The following is a 21787-nucleotide window of genomic DNA, read 5'->3' as shown; positions in this document are numbered from 1 at the left end:
TTTAATTTTAGAGAGGCTAGGGTTAACTTTTCAGCTGGCTCAGCTCCCTGTCTGGGCTGCATGCAAGGCAGGGATAACACAAGGGAGTAGGGAAAACATGACTACAGCAATTCTGCCTTCAACCAGCTTTAAGATCAAACTGAATTTGGCAAGCCATCTGGAAAATCAGATATGCCACTGCTCCCCAACAATCACTTCATCGCTTGAGGTATGTACAACGCGTATGCTAAGCAAACATTTGAAAACAAAACACTTTGTGGAGAGGTACTAGTGACTTTGAATGAGCCAGCACAGCTACAAAGTCCAGTGTAGTCTCAAGCATAAACTACAGACTTAGGTCTGAGAAGCTGTACGGCCCAAGCCCAGGGATGCACTTAGTAACTTCATTAGCCAAGAATGATTCCACTTCACCGGTTTGGCTTGAGTCTTCTCAAGACAGCTTTACACACTGTGTCAACTCCTAACAGACATTATCCATCCTAAAGGCATTTTGGGTGTTCATAAAGGAACAGCACTACTACTGGAGGTTCTTCCTTCAGCACAGAGAAGTGTTTCAAACCAAGAGGACGCCACACTAGAAGATAAACCTAACACTGTGATGTTCTTAGTCTCCAAAAGCCTTGGGATGGCTCTTTGATCACTATAGGTATGACTAGTCCTGCCATTCCTCTGCAATACCAGAAGTCCCAGTATCAGCTGAAGCAATACAATGCAGCCTGATACCTAGAAACCTGCACAGACTCAAAAACACGAGGTTTGATACGCCCTCCAAAACGTTTGGTAATCATTTATACTGACAACTCCCTCCATTCCTAACCCTAAGCAAACATCCGCTTCCTTTTTGAACCTTGTAAAATTCTTGGCCCTGTCAGCATCTTGTGGTTGGCCATTCCAGAACCTAATTGCAATTCCTAACTTCTGGAGCAGCCCACAGTGGTCTCCCTCATTAGAGCACTGAGCCTACTCCACCCGTGTGCAAATGAAGAACATTCCTGACAATATTTTTGAACACATCTGTTTCAGAGTGCAGCACTGCCCTACATGCGGGTCTGCATCAGGCCTCCAAAACCCATGTGATAGACTACCAGGAATTGCAGAATGGCAAGTATACACTTCTGGAAGACTAAGCCCTGCAGAAATACTTTCATGAGTAATTAATTCATGTCACCAGCCACAACAAATACACAGAGGTGGGAATCAGGAAAGCTCTATCAAAACAACAAAATATTCAAACAATTAATAGCAAGGAGATGCTCTGTTTTTAATCACAGAGCATTTGAATTAAAGAGCTCTTGTAACACAGCAGTCCCTAGAAACAGAGCAAGCATGTCAGGCACATAAGCAGACTGGTGTTGCATCATCTCCACCCTTGCATCCTATATACATCAGTGAGCCCAACTGTACTGGCCAGCTCCCAGAATGAAATCATATGGTCTGCTATCAACACTATGGATTTATATTTCCAGAAATCCTGATGTCATAGAGCCTGAGAGCAATTACCAATGAGGAATTACTGACTTTAATGTCAAGTTGTGTAACCACTTGAAAGGACAAGGAATAGGAAAAAACAGCCAAGAATGATTAGGCTACCCAATTAATTAAAAAAAAAGAATTAATATGAGTTCGATATCCAAGACTACTGCAGTCCTTACAAAAAAAAAAACCTAAATTTTACTGCACTACAGACTTAGCATTGGATTCAGATTTCTTATTGTAGTTTGCTGGAGTGGAAAACCAAACAGTTCAACTGATATGGATGAATATATATATATATAGATATCTATATATATATCTCTGATAGTACTTTTGCTATTTACATTGTCAATGTAAATATTAGAGCAATTTTACCTAGCAAATGCTGCAGTCAGGCATAGAAGGCATGACTCCACTCAAAGGGATGGAGTTATCCTGGAGTTCTGAGCAGGACTCAGAAGAAACAGTGACATGCATGTGTATCAATCAGTATATGCACACTGGGCTAATGGCAGCAGGAAGTTAAGTCCCTCTGCAAAAATCAGAGTCTCAGCAGCAGTTAAAGAGGTAAAGCTTGTATCATACATGGGAACAGTAGTTTGATGGCAGTTTGGATGCTGATGTTTCTTCGCATATCACACAGCAAGCCCTGGAGGCAGACATGAGCAAGGTGGGAAGGACTGGTTCAGCACACAACAAATGGCTGAAATGCTGCAGAAATGAAGCCTTGACTTGGCATCATGTCAGCTCATTCCTAATGGTCCGTCATTATCAGGAACAGAAGGTGCTGCTTTTGTCTCTACTGTGCCAACCCTGACACTTGTCTGACAGAACAGTACATTAACCGAGCTTATTAGCATTGGAAAATTCATGTGGCACAAAAAGAACTTTCTGCCAGGGCAGCATAGCAAATGGGCTTTATGCACAATCTGATCAGATTCAGACTATGAGGATGAGCACAAGGGGAATTGCATGCAGAGGAAGAACATGAACGGGTGTATTCTCCTCTGCTGGACAGGAGTGAGCTATTACATCAGCTCAGGCTACATTGCATAAGCTGACCCCAAGGAGCCAGCTAGTCTCATTGTGCCTTGGAGAGGATACCAACATTCCTCCATCAGCCTCTGTACTCAGTTTTCCAGTTGTGTACAGCATCGTTTTAATGTTCTTCCACTCATCGGGATAGTCGAGCAAGGTACAAAGATCCTGCATTCAATCTGCAAATAAGAGACAAGTAATAATCCCCAGTGGCACTAATCCTACAGGTAGGGCCTGAGCCAAACACTTAGCTAGCACAAACCAAAGAAATCCTGCCTTCTGCAAGCTTTCAGAGCAAACATCCTTTAAACCTGCAGTTCTTCAGGGATTGCCTCCCTTTAATACAACAGGGTTATCCAATCTCAAGGCAACAAACGTTATTTTGATAGGAATCAAATGCTCACTTAAGGAGAAAAAACAGCGCATTTCCTTATTTTACTCTTCCAAATCCTATATGAGGTGCAAGTTTGCAAAGCATAGCCAAAAAAATACAACTACGGCATCAGTCTGACCCCAAGGTATCTAGAACATTTCTGAACAGTATTCCAGGCATCTGCTCTATATAAGAACTGATCAGCATCTCAGATGTGCCCTGGATCAATGTCAGTAGCAGACAGATTGTGTCCCCTGTGCAGAAAGAGCTTCCTTTCAAAGACATCAAGAAACAGTTAAGTGATGCCTGTTTTCTTGCATTTGAAGCAGGAGTCAATGAAAAGCTAACTTTGTAACCACATTTTTAACATTCAACAAGAGATCACAGGAATACCATTTATGTGCTTCAGCATACAGCCACTGAGTTTATTTTTATGTGACAGCAAAAGCTGCCAGCTGAGCAATTCTAACAGCCTACTGCCACAAAAAGCATCCTTCTTCCCCATCCCACCTTCTCTGCTTTGGTCACATCTCCATTGGTACTCATGGGACTCCTCCCTGAAACGATCCATATCCCCAGCACAAAAGCAACTCTGTCTACTCTCATTTAAACATGAAGCCTTCCACTGTCATAAGACTACAGCTAGACTTGATCCTGAGTGTCTTTTTCAACCTAAATGATTCTGTGATTCTAACATTCTCTGCTGTGTTAGCAATATGAACTGCCAATAGAGGTCCACACACCAGGTCAGTAGCAGGAACAATGGGAAGAAGGGAAGACAGATGGCAGAGACATGGTAGGACCTACTCTTAGAAGACTGGTCAGCAAGGCCTTATGCAAAGCTGTCCCACTAGCCACGCCAGCAGTGTGATGCGTAGCAGCCCTCAGCCCCTTTCAGGGCTTCACTTCTGCTCCTAAAGCACACAGAGAGCTGCAGCCTGACATGCCAGAGATGCTTTTATTACTAGAACTCCACAAAGGTTTGCAGTTTCCAAAAAGGGAAAGCTTCATTTTATGACTTTAAGACATTATCAAAACAGAGTATCCAAAAACCAAAAGATGCCAATATTGCAGATTTCTCATGAAAATTGTTTTTACTTATAAAGTAAAATTGTACAAAGATCTTTTGTTAAATCATCATCTACAAGGAAAGTATGCATCTAGCTAGCAACAAAGTTTACTTCTACCAACATCTAAAACAAAGCCAGAACTAGATAAAGCTAAGGACTCTTGTTCTATCTGCTTTAGCGTAAGGAATGTTACCTGCTCCTCTAGATCAGCAATCAGTTACGTTTTATCTAACCTACTCCAAATATTAGAAGAATGCATAATGTATAACACAGCACACACACTGCTTTATGTGTATACATACACACACAAGACTCATAAAAACCCCTAAATACTCAGCATCCCAAAATAAGACATTAACCAGAGATCTATCAAATATCTATAAGTGATTTCATTTGAGGAACACATTTGTCAGTACAGAGTGAACAATGTTCTGTGCTGGTGATAATCTATGGTGATTATCCCAAAGCAGGGGATGAGAATACTAATATTATTTTCCCCACCTCAACTCTAAGTCAAGCACTACTAATGGTGTGACTTGAGGCAATTTTGAGTTTCACTATCTACTTTTAAGTGGGCCTGTTTTGTGCTTCATAGGTGTCACGAGGATACACGGTTAAGGATAAGGCAGGATAAGACAGAAAAAAACATGTTGGTATTGATACTTGTCTGCTTTCTAACATGCAGAAGTGCTAACGATCCACTACTACTTAATGACGAACAAAACCAGCTATTTGACATCTTTGTATTGGCCTGCATGAACTAGCACTTCTAAAAAAGCTTATCTCCATTCCCTAGTCCATTTTACAATAGCACCACAAGAGAGCAGCCCAGGAGAACAGGAACTGGCTCCTTCAGCAGCACCCCTTGCTTTAAGGGTCTGTTGGTCTACAGGAAAGATTCACATGTGGAGCAGCTGCTCTTCAGCCACTATGCACCTTAGTAAAAGGCATTAGTTTAACGATAAAACTCTTCAGGCAGGCAGAATCTAAAACTTCTTTGTAAAGAAAAAGTAGAATGCAGGGGAAAAAAAAAAAAGAAGAGTCTACCAGCTCTCTGATCCTTGCAGGTTCTGAGAATATTTATTTCTTTTGGAAGAAAAAATAAACAAGAATTAAAATAGTCTTATATTTATACTAAACTTCAAGGTCACTTACTACATTTCCTGTGAAAGAAAATTTTCTTTCAAACATAACATTGTTTTTATCCTCATGCTTCATGATAGACATTTGCTTGAACCAGTTTAGTATGTTAACTAAAAAACAAGATATAAATTAGGCACAGTGGATTCCAAACTTTGATAACTGAGACTCAAGGGAGGAAAAGGCATTTATACACAGCTTTGTGCAAATCAGCACGTTCTGGCTTCATTTCAGGAGAAAAATCCCACAGTTGAGAATGTAAGAAGCAGGATACCAATAGCTGTGAGCAAAATACCAACATCTAATGAAGTATCACTTAACCTCCCACCAGCACAATTCTTGCTCCTCCCTTTAGCTACATTGACCCTGTTTTGAACAGACAATACGTGCAGTAAGTGTGTGACTTGAGACATTAACTTCTCTTGCTATTACATACACAGAGTGGAAATATACTTACAAGACTAGCTGACATCAGTATGCTAAGACATATTATAGCTAGAACTTTGGCACAAATCCTTCCCTATCCTGAACTATCTTCTCCTCAGGGGGTTGTAGTAAACAGCATCAGTGGGGCAGGAAAGTGGCAGTGTCACAGACAGTCTCCAGAAGCTACCACCTTGATGAGAAGCCTGAAAAAAGCTGGTGAGGGGGGAGGGCAGCGAAAGAGACGCTAAACATAAATATTATTGTTGAATGGAAGCAGTCAAAGCAAATGGATGAATATACACATTGAATTTGCTCACATCTGAGCAACCCCACCACTTCAGAGGATTCAAATACTAGAAAGTATTTCTTGGTTTTTGTTGTTTTTAAACCCACTGTCAGAAACTCAACTTCCTCCTACTTCATAGAAGGATGTATTTCTACCTCCATTTTGTGAAAAGAGGAAGAAACTGTCACAGTGTGTCAGAGAAGGAAAAAAAATTTGCGAAGTCACATCTATATGCACAATGGTAGACAAGAGACTTCAGCCAAAAAGGCAGGAACCCACATACAACGTAGGTTTCATTTAAGAAATGGCTGTAGACTAGGAATTAGGGAATGGCTCAAGAGGAGGGAGATACTTGTGTTCTTCCACTGCACAGCAATATTTATCCCATTTTATTTTCTTAGGCTTGGATAATGTAATAACACTTCTTGATTTCACTTTCCCTTATTTTGATAATCTAGGAGAATCAGCCTACAAAGGGGTAGTTTAGTATAGTATGTTTCATATATTTCATATAGCATAGTCTGAAAAACTTCAGTACAGTGAAAATTTAGGAGAAATCAGACAAAGTGATCAACATCATATTTTCCTGTTCAGCCCCTTAAATTTAAGGAGAAAAGGGAAGAAAAAAAGAAAAAAATAAATCAAAAATATCAAAGTAGGTAGCATCCAGCTTCTAAGCAAAAGGTCTGTGAATAGGGTCAGCATTTATTTTTTAAACCACAGTTCCCTCTGATGACTGCTTTCCAGAGAAGTGAGTGATCAGTTTTGTTGCTTTAAGGAATTAAGTCCTAAACCACTAGCTTTAACCCATTCTCTTCACACCTGCTTTCAGAAACTAAATGTGAGAATGAATCAGAGCAGAATATCAAATCTTTGTACAAAAACACATTGAGACAGACAGTGGGTTCTCCACTCCTGTTGTGGCAGCAACACCCACAATTGCTGGTGGGCACCCTGCTGCTCCAGCAGCAGGTGATGCGCTCACCTCCCAGCAATCAGAGATGAGAGCCTAGAGAACCCAACACACTTCAAGAGACACAAGATGCTTGAATCCTTTCCACCAGTGGAGGTGCAAGGCAGGGCTCAGCACTATGCAGCACAGGAGTGCAACAGCCTCAGCTACGCTGTTCTGGAAATTATGATGGGGGAGAAGAGAATTGGAAAAAAGATGGTCAGTATTGACCCAAAAGCTCATTTCAAGCTCTATAGGAAACTCAGTACTGTTCCCATCTGAAGTAGTTATACCATTCCTTGCTTACACCAATCACCTTATTTTTCCTTTATCTTAAAACTACATTTTCAAGGAACAGGTAACAGAGATGAGTTACCTACAAGTACTGGTTAAATATTAATTGATTACAGGTTGGAAAACAAACAGCCTCATTTTCTCCTGTTTCAAAAAGCATATCTTATCCGTCAATGTTTAACAATTTCTCATTCCTCTTTTGTCCTGTGCGTACTAACCTTATCCTCCCCTGCTGCACACTGACCATAATGGCACACACAAACACAGCTCATTTTTAGGTAACTCACTTAACCAGTTCTGCCTCTTTATTGAGAGACCAAGCTGATCACAGAAGCCCAAGTACTAAGGTACTTGGCCTCTGTATCTAATTCACCCTTGTTGATTCACTGAACAGGAAAACTATTTTAATTGGTGGATGCAACCAAAACTCCAGTGCAACTTCGTAGATGCATGCAGAAGTGGCACTAAGGTAGGCACAGCACCATGATTTTTTCAGCACAGGTAAAGGCTATGACAAGAAAAAACAAATCTCCTGTTGTTGCCCCATTGCACTGCAGTAACGACTAGTTTGATTCTTCACATTCATCACCCATATAAAGGTGTTAACACCAGTAACAAAAGTAACTGGAGTCAGATATCAATGAAGTCATTTGGCATGTAAAATGAAGAATGGAAAGTCTAAAATACCACCACAGCTCAATCAGCAGCTGAGGAACTAGTGGTTATTAGACAAAAGAAATAATTTGTGCACACAAGTGATTAAGTCTGCAAGACCATGCAGTGCTCGCGTGGTAGCCAGCTTCAGAGTCCACCTCTTTTCTAACCTGCTATGTATTTTCAATCACACAGTTTTAAGCCTTTTTGGACAAACATACTTGAAGAAAACATTTTTAACTGAGTAGGGGCAAGGAACAGGGAGTGTGGGAAAGGCTGTAGTTTTTGTTTGTTTAAATGGTTTTTTACACTTTCTGGTCAGAGTTTAAGATGAGAAAACCTGACTTTCTAAAACAAAAATACTGGAGACAATCTAAAAGCTGATTTGGAGAAACTCAAGGGCAACCTCTGCCCTCCAGGCTGACCAAACATTATGTCTGTCACTGCAAGAAGTCAGGTGTGACATTATGTTTAAAACAGAAGAGCCATGTAAAACAGACTTTCTACGTTGCTTGAAACAAGTCAAAATCCATTCTTGCAATTAATAGCTCCTGTCAACCTTTGTTTTATGGCAGAATAATCTGCCTGTTTTCCATCACATCTGTTAATTATTATTTTTTTGCTACAGTGCCTCTGACATCTGATGAAGTTAGCTTATTAACATGCTAGCCTTCATTAAACATCATGTTATGACATCCATTTCAGTACTGATCACATGCCATATTTACTACTGTTGTAATAATTACAACCTGGCGAATATAATATTTAGATTCCTATCAAGTTCCTTATCAACCTCTCTAAGTTAGAAATTCTAGCTAAGTCCCTCAAATACTTCATTTGCCCACTTCAACATTCAGCGAGGCGATTCCTCCCTGCTCTTGTCAAAAATGAGCCTCTATGCATCTATACAGCTGTTATACAAACAGCTCTGTATGAGCTTTATTTTCACTTCCTTATTTTAAAAAGAAAAAAAGAGCAGATATCCAATATCCAGGCATTTAAGACATTTCAGTTGACAACAAAGCAAGATGGAAGCATACATATTTATCTCCTAACACAGGACAGCACTATAGGCAGTATATATTTTAAATATACTGTATACACCAACTACTGCTTCACAGGCAGCTAGTTATTATGAAGGATTAAAACTCATATGACATTTCATTTTTCTTTTTTACTGGTCACCAAATAAGCAGCTATAACCATTTTACATCTGCCCACAATTTGTCCAAGCCAGGTTAGCAGTCAGTTTAATTAGATCCTCACTGTGAAAAAATTCCACTCTTCAAAACAGCTACCTGGACTCCCTGAAATGACTGTAGCTTGAGACCAACTTAACATGTGAACTGAAGTCTAGTTTTTTTTTTATCTTCTGTTGTCTTTAGGAGGAAATACAAAAGTAAATGTCAACTGCCTGCTGTGAAACTTACTCTTAGCACACACTGCATTTGCTACTGCCCTTTGTTTTACCAGTAACGTATCAAAGACAATGCAGACTGCAAAAAGACAGACACCTATGCATTCGTACTTCTTGCAACTTCTGTGTGGCCACATTCAGGTAACATATCAAACTTTCAATAGAATTCCAAGATACGGTTGAATTTCCTTTTTCTTTCAAACAGGGTCCTGCAGCATCCTATGTTACCTGCTAGGCTGACTAGAGCAGGTGCTCTAAGTCATCCAGTTCACGCAAATGTATAAGATGCATAAACACAGGTGTCTGCTATCACTCCAATGATATATTTTTTGGTACTTCTACGTCACAGAAGAATAAGATTTAATCTTGCAGGAGGGAAAGCAACAAGGCTTATTTTTAAAAAGTTCCATTGCCACTATCTCTTCCACTTCCTGTGGAAAGATAAACTTTGGTTTACTCAGATGAAATCAAGAAGCCTCAAGAAGCCTTATGAGCAAAAGGAAAAGTTCTTTACTATGAGAGTGGTGAGGTGCTGGCACAGGCTGCCCAGAGAGGTTGTGGATGCCCCATCCCTGGAGGTGTTCAAGGTCACATTGGATGGGGCCCTGGGCAGCCTGGTCTAGTACTAAATGTGGAAGTTGGTGGCCCTGACTGTGGTCGGGGGGGAGGGGAGTTGGACATTCATGATCCTTGAGGTCTTTTCCAACCCAGGCCATTCTGTGATTCTGTGAAAATCAGAATCCCCTCTTCTGCCATCCAGCTTTCCCTATAAATTCAGGCTTTGTTTACTTGACAGAAGTCCATTGACACTGCTACTACAAAGGATAAATTTAATTAAAAAATCTGACCAATATTTTGTTCATCCTCTTCCCCAGCCAGCCAAACATCCCAACCCCTTCCTTGCAAATTGATCAGTCAACATCAAAAGTGTCTCTAATTCCTTCCTGGTCATTTTATTTGTGACTGGTATCACACCAAAAGAAATTATTTACCAGCAATTGAAATAAATGTCTTACTAAGCAATTTGAATTCAAATTTGTGAAACATCACTGTGTTGCAGCACCTACCTCCTAATTCCTGGAGTTCATCACATCACTTCTTTGAGCTCACCCAGAAAAACTAAAAGCAAAGGGTATGCACAATAACACAGTCAAAAAAGTTACTAGGGTTTTTTTTTTCCCCCCTCTTTTACAATGCAAATGATCACACTTCCCAGGGAGCTCTCTGGAAACATCCCGTTTATTCCACCACAACTGTGACTTATACCTGCTATGTAAGGGTCTCTGAGTCAGATTCCAATGATGTGCCTGCTCTGTGCCTAGTACACCTGCATTGGCCAGGGCTAGTTGCAATAGTGTCCTGTGTTTGAAAGTTTGTCCAAGCATACAGACAGAAAAAAAGATCCACCGCAGTAATAAAAGCATAGTATGAAGAGATGATCACTTGTCTGGGCAGATAACATCTGAAAAAGAAAGGGACTCCAGGGTAAGGGTCTTCCTCAGCACTCTATGCACTCTGCTTCTATTTCAGCTTGAAACATGCCAACTAAAAGGGATGGGAAGCAATGTATGTTTAGAAAGGTCAGAGAAGCAATGAATTTTAAGAGAAGATCAGACACCAGTAGAACTATACCAAAGTCTGAGTGCTAAAGAGGCATGTGTTGCCAGCAATCTCACTCTAAACAGTGAGATCAGAGGGTGCACACACAAGCAATTTTGCATGGTGACTCACTGAAAACTAGTTTAGGCAAGTATTTAAAGTTGCCTATATTAACATTTTAAAAACTGATTACATGCAAATTAGGCTACAACTTTAAATTTCTGATATATTGCAACACCTCCTTTAGTACCAAGACTCATACCTCCCATAAAAGAAGGACATTATTCTCCAGTTGACATCCAGATGTTTTGGTATACAGTACACTGATGAATAGAGAATGCAGTCAATCCTTTGCAAAAATCAAAGGACTCCTACTGGCATAACAGACTCAAGAGAAAATATCTTAATGACATTTCCCAGGCAACAGAGGTGAAGGTTTAAAAAATTCCCCTTCTGCTCACCCTCCCCACAGAAATTACTTGGGAATCAGCAAAGCACTGGATTTTAAGCTGAGCACACATCTGATCAATTCAAACATCCACCCCAAACACACACATTCACTTAAGTGAGACTAGCTCAAGGAAGGTGGGATAAAAAAACAAATACCAAAAACTGGAATTTTAGACAATCACTTAAAAGTCATAATTTCATACCTCCTCTCTCTCTCTCACTTCTGCTGTCCCTCCTTGCCCAAAAACCAGAGGGTCTCAATTCATACTGCGTTGCGTACTCTGACAGCAGCAATGGTTTGTAGGGCCAGTGAGGAACTGGAGAGAAGATTTGATTGAGCTGAACATTCAGGGACTGAGGGATGGAGAGCTTGTTACAAATCATTTTCTACACACATCAGTTCCCCAGTTCCATTCCCTGTGCTGGAAAAACATCTTTCCCAGCACAATGGGCCTCTAGAGAAAACTTAACTACACAACAATTTCAGTCTTTAGCACACCTGTGACCGGATCAGACTTGCCAAGAAAATACTATTAAGCTCCATGTTACAGAAGGTGTACTTAGGATCAACAGCCACAAACAGGAGCTGAACTTGAAGTGCTTCCACCTGGACTACCATTGATTTATACTTTTTCTTACCATACACATTTCACAAACATCTAGTATGAACAGAAGATAGGTGTCACCATGATTTTTACTTTTGAAGATCATAAAGATTTTTGAAATGCTTTCAGCTAAAGAACTAAGTATCTGTAGCATTTCTCCTTACAGACCCAGTATTGTTTCCACCTATAGTCATCTCTCAGTTATATGTGGCTCAGCTTATAGTTCCAGTTGGTACCAAATCCAGTTCGCCAGCAATGCTACCAAATCCCAGGTCATTTGCTCCAGTGACGGTAACTAGAACACAAATGAAAGTCCAAAAATAAATAAGTAAGAGGGCAGTTTTCAATAGGCTAGTTCAACACTGCTTCCAGCTGTTTTCAAAGAAATCTACCAATATTTATGTGTTGCAGTGGCACCTAGTGGCAGCTGCCCTGACTGCAGTCTGTCCTAATCCATATTAATGGAGATAGATAAAGAGCAATGATTCAGAAAAAGAAGTGAACATACAGCACTGAGTTTCAGGTTTGCTGCTGAGCCTCATTACTCCCGGAACACAAGGAATGCACGTGTTTTTCTTTTACATAGTAGCAGCCAGGGACACTGACCCCTTGCCTTGCCAGCAGCAGCTCAGTAGGAACACTCTTATAGCAGCACCCCAACCAACATCCACCACTGCACTTCACTTTTAGGTGCTCACATCATTGCCAGGTTGATGTAACATGGGGAAAAAACTGTTCTATTGACTGAGGTGCTTAGGTCCTTCACTGTAACACCAGTCTGCACTCTGTGCTCTGGAGCCCACACAAATTACACAAGTGGCTTCTACACAATACTTCCACTTTATCAAGTAGAGAACTGCAGCCTGCAATCAGAAAGTCCCAATTTTCCAATTGCAGAAGTGTGACTGCATTACAACATACTTTTGAAATGTTAGATGAGTGTAATTTCTCTACATTCTAGCTACAGAATAGAACAAACAAACTAGAAAGGCATTCAAACAGCAGCCACAATGTTTGCTCTTAACCTCCCTTAACAACATGTGCACCAACTTCTGCCCTTCAACTCTTTACCAAGTGAAAAGACAGAGTGGTACAGAGCCACAGATCAGCTTAAAGTGGATGTCCAATACAACAGTCAATCAGGCAGGCCCCACATGACATTTTACGACTCATGAGCACATCAAAGCCAACCAGGACATTCACATGCCTCCATGGAAACTACATGACAGAATTGCAGTCAGTAAACATTCTGGAACATAAGAGAGGTAGACTTGTACAATAAAAGTATCTAGGAAACACAACGAGTTGCACACACAAAAGAAAAGCTGGAACAAAGCTATCTGCAAGCATCCAAGACATCAGTATATAAAAGGTGCTCACACCACCCCAGTGCAATCTTAAGCATCTTAAGACAGCAGGAAGATAGGCTTTCCACTACAAAACCTCCCAGGCAGTAACCCTTTGCTACACAGGGTGCCAAGGATGTCCCTGGTTTTACCAGAGCCAAGCAGCTTCCCAGCAGCAGCTCTCACACCACTGTCCATTGGGAAGCCCACAGCCCCACATGCAGGACCAAGGGAGAGACAAGGGCAGAGCAAAGTGAGAGGCTGAGAAATTAAAGGGGAAGCAGGAGTGAGCAAGGCAGTAGGCACCCTGCTCTCAACCCCTTCTCCTGAGCCACTATAACATGCACAAATTCCACTTGCTATGTAACAAAACTACTACTAATTTCTCTTTACTACTACAAATCAAAAAGCATCATCTTCAGCAGATGAACCACATTTCAGAATACTATGTGATACTCAGAACTCAATACGTAACTGCGTAACTCCTGGTTTATGTGCGAAAGACTGCTCACAGTGTAGCCAAGTATACCACAACTAGGTCCACAGAGAAAATAGAGGGAATGTTACAAAATTCAGTCTTTCAGACCTCACTGTTCAAGCCAAATGAACCATGAAATTCATGGCATTTTCCTTCCCTGTTAAGCTTCCCTACGAGAGGAATAGAGGCAGATCAAATTTGTTTCTAAAGTTCAAGGTTTTGTAACAATGAGCCTGCTGACCTGTGCTCTATTACTTGCTTGCTGATCTCATCTTACATACTCATACAGGGAGAACACAGTGACGATAAGCTCTCAATAGCACTTTGATAACATGACTTACTGCTTGAGCAGACTTGGGTTTTTTCCTCACTTCTACTTTAATGATCTTTTTTATCTTTGTGTAGTTTTAATATATCAAACCTTTAATTAGAAGGGGGAGGTTATAATCTGCATTTGACTTTTTGGAATCCACTTTTTATTTGAACATCAGTGTTCACACAGAAATCACAGAATCATAGAATGGCCTGGGTTGAAAAGGACCACAGTGATCATTGAGTTTCAACCCCCCTGCTACGTGCAGAGTCACCAACCACCAGACCAGGCTGCCCAGAGCCACATCCAGCCTGGCCTTGAATGCCTCCAGCAATGGGGCATCCACAACCTCCTTGGGCAACCTGTTCCAGTGTGTCACCACCCTCTGAGTGAAAAACTTCTTCCTAATATCCAACCTAAACCTCCCCTGCCCCAGTTTAAAACCATTCTCCCTTGCCCTGTCACTGTCCACCCTTGTAAACAGCCGCTCCCCTTCCTGTTTATACGCTCCCTTCAAGTACTGGAAGGCCGCAATGGGGTCTCCCCAGAGCCTTCTCTTCTCCAAGCTAAACAACCCCAGTTCCCTCAACCTTTCCTCACAGGGGAGGTACTCCAGCCCTCTGATCATCTTAGTGGCCCTCCTCTGGACCCGCTCCAAGAGCTCCACATCCTTCCTGTACTGGAGGCCTCAGGCCTGGACACAGTACTCCAGATGGGGCCTCACAAGAACCAAGTAGAGGGGCACAATGGAGACGACAACTCTTGAACAGTGGATACAGAAGTATCCACACATGCTTTATCTTGACCATGCTTGCTTAACTGAATCAGCACCCATAACAAATAAAAAGAATAAATAAAAAAAAAAAATCAAGAACCAGGAACTCAGAGTGTAATAATTTACACTGCACCAGTCGATTAACTCTAACCTTTCTTAATAAATTGACTAGCCTAGAAATCAAATAATCTGGATTTGGACAGATTGATAAATTCCAGTGATGCAGAAAGTGCTTACAAATACTAAGAACAAACAATAAAAAATAATTTGAAAAGCAGTCCACTGTGATGCTGCTGCTTGACAAGCAGCGAGACGCCAAGCATCCCAAGAACAGTCACTAATCAGGCAGTGGAACATCAAAAAGGGGGCCAAGCACATGTTTTGTATATATACAGTCTGTATGTATAGTTTATACATACTATATATAGCGTGCATATACTGATTTTTTTTGTTTGCCTGGGGAATTTTTGAGTGGGGAGGTAGGAGTTCATTGGATGCAGGGGGCAACCAGGAGCCAAAATTAACCTTTTTTTAAACAAACAAAACTGCCTGCATTCTACTGACAGTTTCACTGATTCCTAATGGCAGGACTTCACAGCAAAGTGATCTTTGGCACCTCTTGCTGATTTTCTTCCAAAGATTTATTTCAGATTTTCAGCAGAAGGGAAGTAGGGCTTCTTAATAGCTGAAGGGATCGCTGATGATAGCAACCGTGAAATCTGTCAGAGATCCCTCATTAAAATGCTGTTTCAAATACATAATTACCATTCATCCTTTCCTCCAACACAGCAATTATTCTTTATAAAAAAAAAACACAGCTATTTTTCTTCAGCATCCACGGTCACCTTTGGTGCACCTACCTTAACATGCCTACAGTGCTCACTGCCATCGTAAATTGCAAAGATGCTACAGCTTTTTATCTGTGTGTCAGCTTCACCCAGGAATTCAGTGAGCATTGCAAGGTCCCATCAAGTCTCTGACCAACAAGTTACTTCAGTCTCTGTGTGACTGATGCATCCCAGTCACAACTTTGTTTTCTGTATGTTCAAACACCAGATGTTTGCAACAGTTGCTCCTACCTAGTGAACACAGAGTACTTCATGATATTAACAGCTGAAAGCAGAAAAGTGAATGGAGCTGTGTACAGTTGGAAGAGTAGTGCTGTTAGGATGGTACTTTACAGGTGTTACAGTTGGAAAGATTATTGTAGTGAAAAAGAAACAATCAAGGAAGAAATGCTAACCTGTTTCCAAGGATCTAGGCTTGTGGTGGAAAAACTCCACAAAGGAGGAATCTCCAGAAAGAGATCCTCTCCCAGTGGTAATCAGCCCTTAAATGGGGCCTAGGAGGGGTGGAGCCTTCCAGTCAGACAGGTGAATTGCCTTCACCTGTGCTCCCAGGGCTGACCCAGTCCTTGCCTCAGGTGATCGATCAGTGGTTGAGGCCGTGACTCAACAGTTCCCATGCAAGCTGTAAGTAGCAAGGCAGCCCAGTAAAGTTCTGCAGGTAGAGCTATCAGAGCAAATATACCCACAGACACTAAAGAATAAGCAGGCATCAGGAATAGCTTCAATACTTATACTGTATTATTATGCTAGATTTCATGCTATGTTCTAGTTATGATTTCCTCTGTAGGCAATACAAAATGCAAGACAGGGCCACCGAATTATCTTCAAACATCAGCAAGAATTACTCAGAAAATTCACTTTATGTATAGCATTCAGAACCATTCAATATCACTTATGCTTCTAAATGAAGCTACCAGGACGTTGGCAACAGCTTCCTTCAAATGAGAAGGAAAAGAGAAAGAAAAATGGCAGTGCAAAAGAACTGCCAGTATTACATAGGCAACTGGTTGCCAGAAGTTTGACTTTCAGATTTTACAGAAATATCTCTCAATAAAGCACAGAGACCATTTGCAACGACATCCTCTTTAAAAACTAAAAATAAGAAATCTGCAAACAACTTATTAGACACAATCCCAGTACCACTAGCTGTTCTGATGGCTAGGATGATTTGGAAATGACAGAATACCTCTGTGACTCAAAATTAACAACTGAGCTTGGCGAGCAGAAGCAGGAAATCAATGCCTTTTTGGCAGCTTTTGTCAGAGGCAGTAAGTCACAAATGCTCACAGTACAAACAAGGTAATCAGAAGAATCATTACATTTGACCGCAGAGCCAGTAATTACAAAATCCTACGAGAAAAAGGTAGGGACACAGCAATGTAAGAAAGATTCTGATGCTCATGCCACATCTCTGCTTACTACTTCACACAGAAGACCTTTTACCAGTACAAGATGCTACCCGTAAGTATGAACAAATTTATTTTCAAATTTCCCTACAAAGAACAAATACAGAGTTAATTTATTTCAAGATCCATCATGCAGACAAGACTTTAAGACATTCTCTTCCACCTCAAGTTTCCAAAGTATATCAACAACCTAACCACTGTAACTTAGAACATCTTTGTGACAATTTCTGTCAACTGGCTATGAAGAAACATGACTTTTCTTCTAATACAAACCTGGGAGCCTTCTGCTTTTCATTTGACCCAGTGCCAATGAAAGCTGAATTGTTTCTCCTGAAAGAAGAATGCCACAAATGGGCATCAATTATGTTGTCTTCCTTAAAGAAAAGGAAACAACCAAACCAAACTCATTAGATTTACTTTGCACTAGTATGTCTAGAGTATGTCACTTACAGGGCAGCTGCACAGAGCCCTCAGACAACAAACTCCAGTCTCATCCACGTTCTCCTCTCTTTCTCAGAGTTGATCAGTAAAGAATATGTGTGGTTCTCATCCCATTTTAGTTAAGTTTATCAGATGCACTAGTCAAGGCTTTTATTCTTGCTATGAAGCTCCTCCCATGTTATGTTTGCAAGAAGGTCTTGCTGACCATTGTACAAGATAGCAATTACATTTGTATTTGGATGACTAGTTCTTGAGCATTTTCTCTCATGTTGCTAACATGCATTGACATGTCCTTTATATTTGTCCACCTTTTTTGTTTAACATAACACTGCACTGCTATCAGAAAGACAGGTCTCAGTCTTTCCTGAACTTTGAGAAAGATGATGATGTCCTCCAGAGGAATGCAGTAAGAGTTTTGCTTCCACAACACACACAAAAAAAAACTAAACACCCCTCTCCAGAGCTCTGTGAAGTTTGCAACAATAAATCATTACTGCACTCAACTTATCTCACCATGAAAATTTGTATAGGTTAAAAAAAAGCACAGAGTATTCCTTGTGCAAAATATCCACTTTTCTCTGGAATTCACAGATGAGGACTTGCATACGCAGCTGATTATGACCTTATGCTTTAAATAGGCTGCAAGAATCAGGGACACTAAACAGAAGCAGCCTCATTTGTGTGTACATATCACCAGGAAGCAGCATAAAGAAAAGAAACAGCACATAATATTTCATTCTGTATAACGAAGTAGTTCCTACAGGGAATGAATGACTCAAAGAAGAATTCTCATTGGAGACTCCCTGTTGCACTCAGAACTTTAGATTCTATATTCTCCGTGCTGCTCAAAGATGAATAAACAAACTCTCAAATAGTGAAGTTCTCTGCTGGAATTTCTACTAGAAGTCTGCACACTCAGCCTCTATGTACCCCAAATATACAGCACTTAATATGGAAAAACAGTTAGGCATCTAACTCCCAGGTGTACTTTCTAAGCAAATGTTTTCCTCTGAGCAGGATTGGTATTTGACTTTTGTGAACAGCAATACAACAGGCATCCACTGGAATGCTTTCCTAACCACATCTGGTAGCACTCACCCCTTTCTGTCTACATGAATATAGCACTGCAGAAGATATGAAGATATTCCCCAGCATATAAAAGAAAAATTATACTCCAGTCTTCGACTCACCCACCATTCTAGGAGCTATAACACCAATTCAAGATAGTAGTGCTAGCCTACTGAACAACTGTCTGACAGGTTCTCACACCAGAACCAACAAATGCTTAAAATCTAACCTCTCAAACACTGCTTATGATACATGCTTAGTAATTATCACTGAAGTTTGGAGAAGACAAATATAATTAAGAGTCCTATGACACCATAGCTGATAAAACTCCAGTGTGTGGATTTTTCCAAAGAAATCAAAGTAAATCTAGTATGAAAGCATGGAATGGGCATAACACTGTCATTTTATTATAAGTTTGGGTATATAACTGTATGGCCAGGAGAGATAAGTGTTTTGGCTTTTCAGTGTTTTGCCTCTTGCAAAAACGCAGTTTCTTGTTGATAACGTGCTTTCTCAATCTATTAACTTAACCATTAGGCTTCTTCTGAGACCTGAAAAGGAAATCCCTTAGCTTTGCTTAGCCAAGGGCAAACTGAAAAGCATAACAAAGCTCAAAATAACTATCAGTTCATGCTTTAAGCTCTCCAAGTTGATTGCTCCTGAGATGGAAGCTTTAGGATCAAATCCTAAGAGAGCTCCAGTATCCTTCTTTATCCACGAACATGGTCTTGCATGTGAAGAACAAAGAGACCAATCCAAAACAGAACAAGTTCTCCATCATGCCTGTGGCACACCTGGGATCTCTAAAGATTCAACTCAGATCAAGGTCCTGCTGTTAAAGCAGTGGTGTATTTGAGGATGCAAAAATCTCTTCACATCGGTCGACACAATTAAGCATGCAATGCTCATAAGTAGTCACCAGATGTCCCCACATCTTAAGGGACTCCTAGCATATCAAGTGATAGCTTCTGTTCCTTTTCTTTCTTTTATTTACAGTTTGGTCCAAAACACGATCAGCAAAAGCAACATAGCAACAAAGACAACAGACCATTAAATATCTTAATGTATGCATATTTACTATTTAAAGAGTCTGGACTGGTGACCTTCCAGTTTGTCTCTCTCAGCCACATGGCTGCTGCTACCTCACCTTTCTCACTTCCCGTCTCAAGCCATCTTATTTCTCAGCACCTACACAGGAACCATTCCCCTGGAAGTGACTGCAGCTTTGCTTCTCAGGACTTTCACAGTTCTTGGGCAAACATAGTTTGAAGCTATGTGGAACTGAAGCTCTTTGCCATCACATGTTCACAAATACACAATCTCAGCGCTGGATTTGAATGTATCTTATAAATTTGATCTCTTAAAGCTTCCTTATTCCCTTTGTGAATTTGGGTTTCAGCATTTACACTGCAAGCTGTCACTGGTGAGATCTTGATTTTACCTTTAGTGCAAGGCAGGACACAAGCAAAGAATATTCTGCCAAAAGTCTGCAGTACCAACTTCAGCAATCTCACAGACAGTTCTAAAGTGATAGTAGAAGTGTTGGCAATACAACAAAACACAGATTTCTATAACATCACTGTCTGTTAAGTTTTTTTTTTAAAAAAAAAAAACAGAGAAAAGGTATAGGCAATGCACACCCTCCTCAGTCATGAGGGACAGTAGTGCTAGCCCTAAAAACATCAGTGGTTGCTTTTCTGGTATTCAGTGGCATCTCCTCTTCCAACTCCTTCTGCTGGAAAGAGTACTACCAGTGCCACGCAGACCCAGATCCCTCTCCAGTAATACCCAATAAAATGCCAGACATTTGGCCCACTGGGCTTATCATAGTGTCTGTCCACAAGTCCTAGTCATGTTCCATGAATAAATAGAGTGAAGAGTTTGCCTGAATAGCGATGTTACATCCTCTCTAGCGATGCCTGCAGGGCAAAGCAGCTACCACACTTCCCCACCAGCCACGCATGGATCAGTGGCAAGGAGTGCCTAAACCTTCAGCTATACGAGACCACTCCCTTCTAGCAGCAAGGACTAGCAGCCCAGCATCTTCTCACTGTCACAACAGGCCTACAAGGCACGCACAAGAAATCCAGCCAATGCACATATGTACATTAAAACTCAAACTTCCAAAATTAAGTGTTCACTACACGATGTATTCACACAAGTTTGCTGACCCATGTTGTTACAGGAAGAGGAAAAGGTCAGGACTTGGCTGCTGCTACCAGCTCAATTCATGCAGGCTGCTGCATACATTTTTCTTCCCAAGGGACTTTCAGGTAACAGGAAAGATGCTCTGCACAGCCTCCAGAGAGAGAGAGATAGCCAGGGCTAGGCCATAAGGTGCATGGACAGTTTTCTCCCATTCCTAAACAAGGACAAAGTCTGCTCGAGACTGGAAACCTCAAGAATAAATCCCGATTTCAAGTAACTGAAACGTAGCTTTAGTCTAAGATAGTAACACACAAATATTTCTAAGAACCTAGAGCAAACTAGAGACTGTAGTCTGCAGCGTATTAGCACATCATGTAGCATCCTTATTGGACATCCTTTCAACCAAGTGGTACTGGCAAACTGGGAAACTTGGAGCCATTCTGTCTGCACAGTAGGTAGTTCCACATCAGAGATCATTACTAGCACACCTCTGGCTCATACATCATGTAGAAGGTTGGAAATAATTACGAAAGACAAAAAAAAAACCAACCAACTATGGTTTAAAGCAAGGGCAAGGGAGCAAAAAACATGGATGGAAACGTAAACTTCAGCAGGAACCTCAAAATACACAAAGCACACACTCTATTTGGTCCCCCCCCCAAAAAAAGGCCTTTAAAAACAGAGGAGAAACAATCACTTACCTTTTAAAAGGGGCTGGAACGTTGGAATTTCCTGCAGTTTTATGACATCTGGATCATTGCTCACATTCCGTGAAGACTGTGTTCCTGGGGCTACCACCACAATGTCATCCATTTTTGCTCGTTGTTTAGCTGGGGATGGAGATGCTGGAAGAACAAAATGAGAGAGGAAAAGGAACAATCAAGTTAATACACAGATTCCATCTGAATTTAATCCTATGAGAATGTTACCACATTTAATGCTGTGCAAGTAGGTTTTCTATAACATAAATAGATCTCTGAAACCATTAACTGTACCCTCCCTTCTCATCCTCCCTCTGGTAATGTAATCCATTCAACAAAGTTTTTCAGAAGGAGATAACAAAATGCTGATTAAGGATGTGCTGCCTTCTCACTCGAGGGATAATCTGACATGCTTTCAATGAAGGCAGAAGGCAAAAACTAACAAACGTTTTATTTGTCGGTGTTATGCTGCAGCAGTAATGCTTT

The 21787-nt window shown here is 40.8% G+C and overlaps 1 protein-coding gene across 6 annotated transcripts in view; it reads right to left on the bottom strand.

Moving 5' to 3' along the window:
* The window catches only part of BORCS5 (BLOC-1 related complex subunit 5), a 62104-nt gene that overhangs the window by 38898 nt on the left and 1419 nt on the right, over nt 1-21787 (bottom strand). For all 6 annotated transcript variants that reach the window (XR_005860046.2, XR_003075299.3, XM_040701033.2 and 3 more), the window contains exon 2: nt 21302-21445. Coding sequence is in view for 4 of the 6 variants with exons in the window: in XM_040701033.2 (XP_040556967.1) it covers nt 21302-21445 (144 nt within the window). In the remaining 2 variants the exon portion in view is untranslated. The remainder of the gene's footprint in view (nt 1-21301; nt 21446-21787) is intronic.

The sequence above is a fragment of the Gallus gallus genome, chromosome 1 (genome assembly GCF_016699485.2).
Source record: "Gallus gallus isolate bGalGal1 chromosome 1, bGalGal1.mat.broiler.GRCg7b, whole genome shotgun sequence".
Classification (NCBI taxonomy): domain Eukaryota; kingdom Metazoa; phylum Chordata; class Aves; order Galliformes; family Phasianidae; genus Gallus; species Gallus gallus.
The sequence above is the reverse complement of the archived record's forward strand: the minus strand, read 5'-3'. Positions and strand labels throughout refer to the sequence as shown.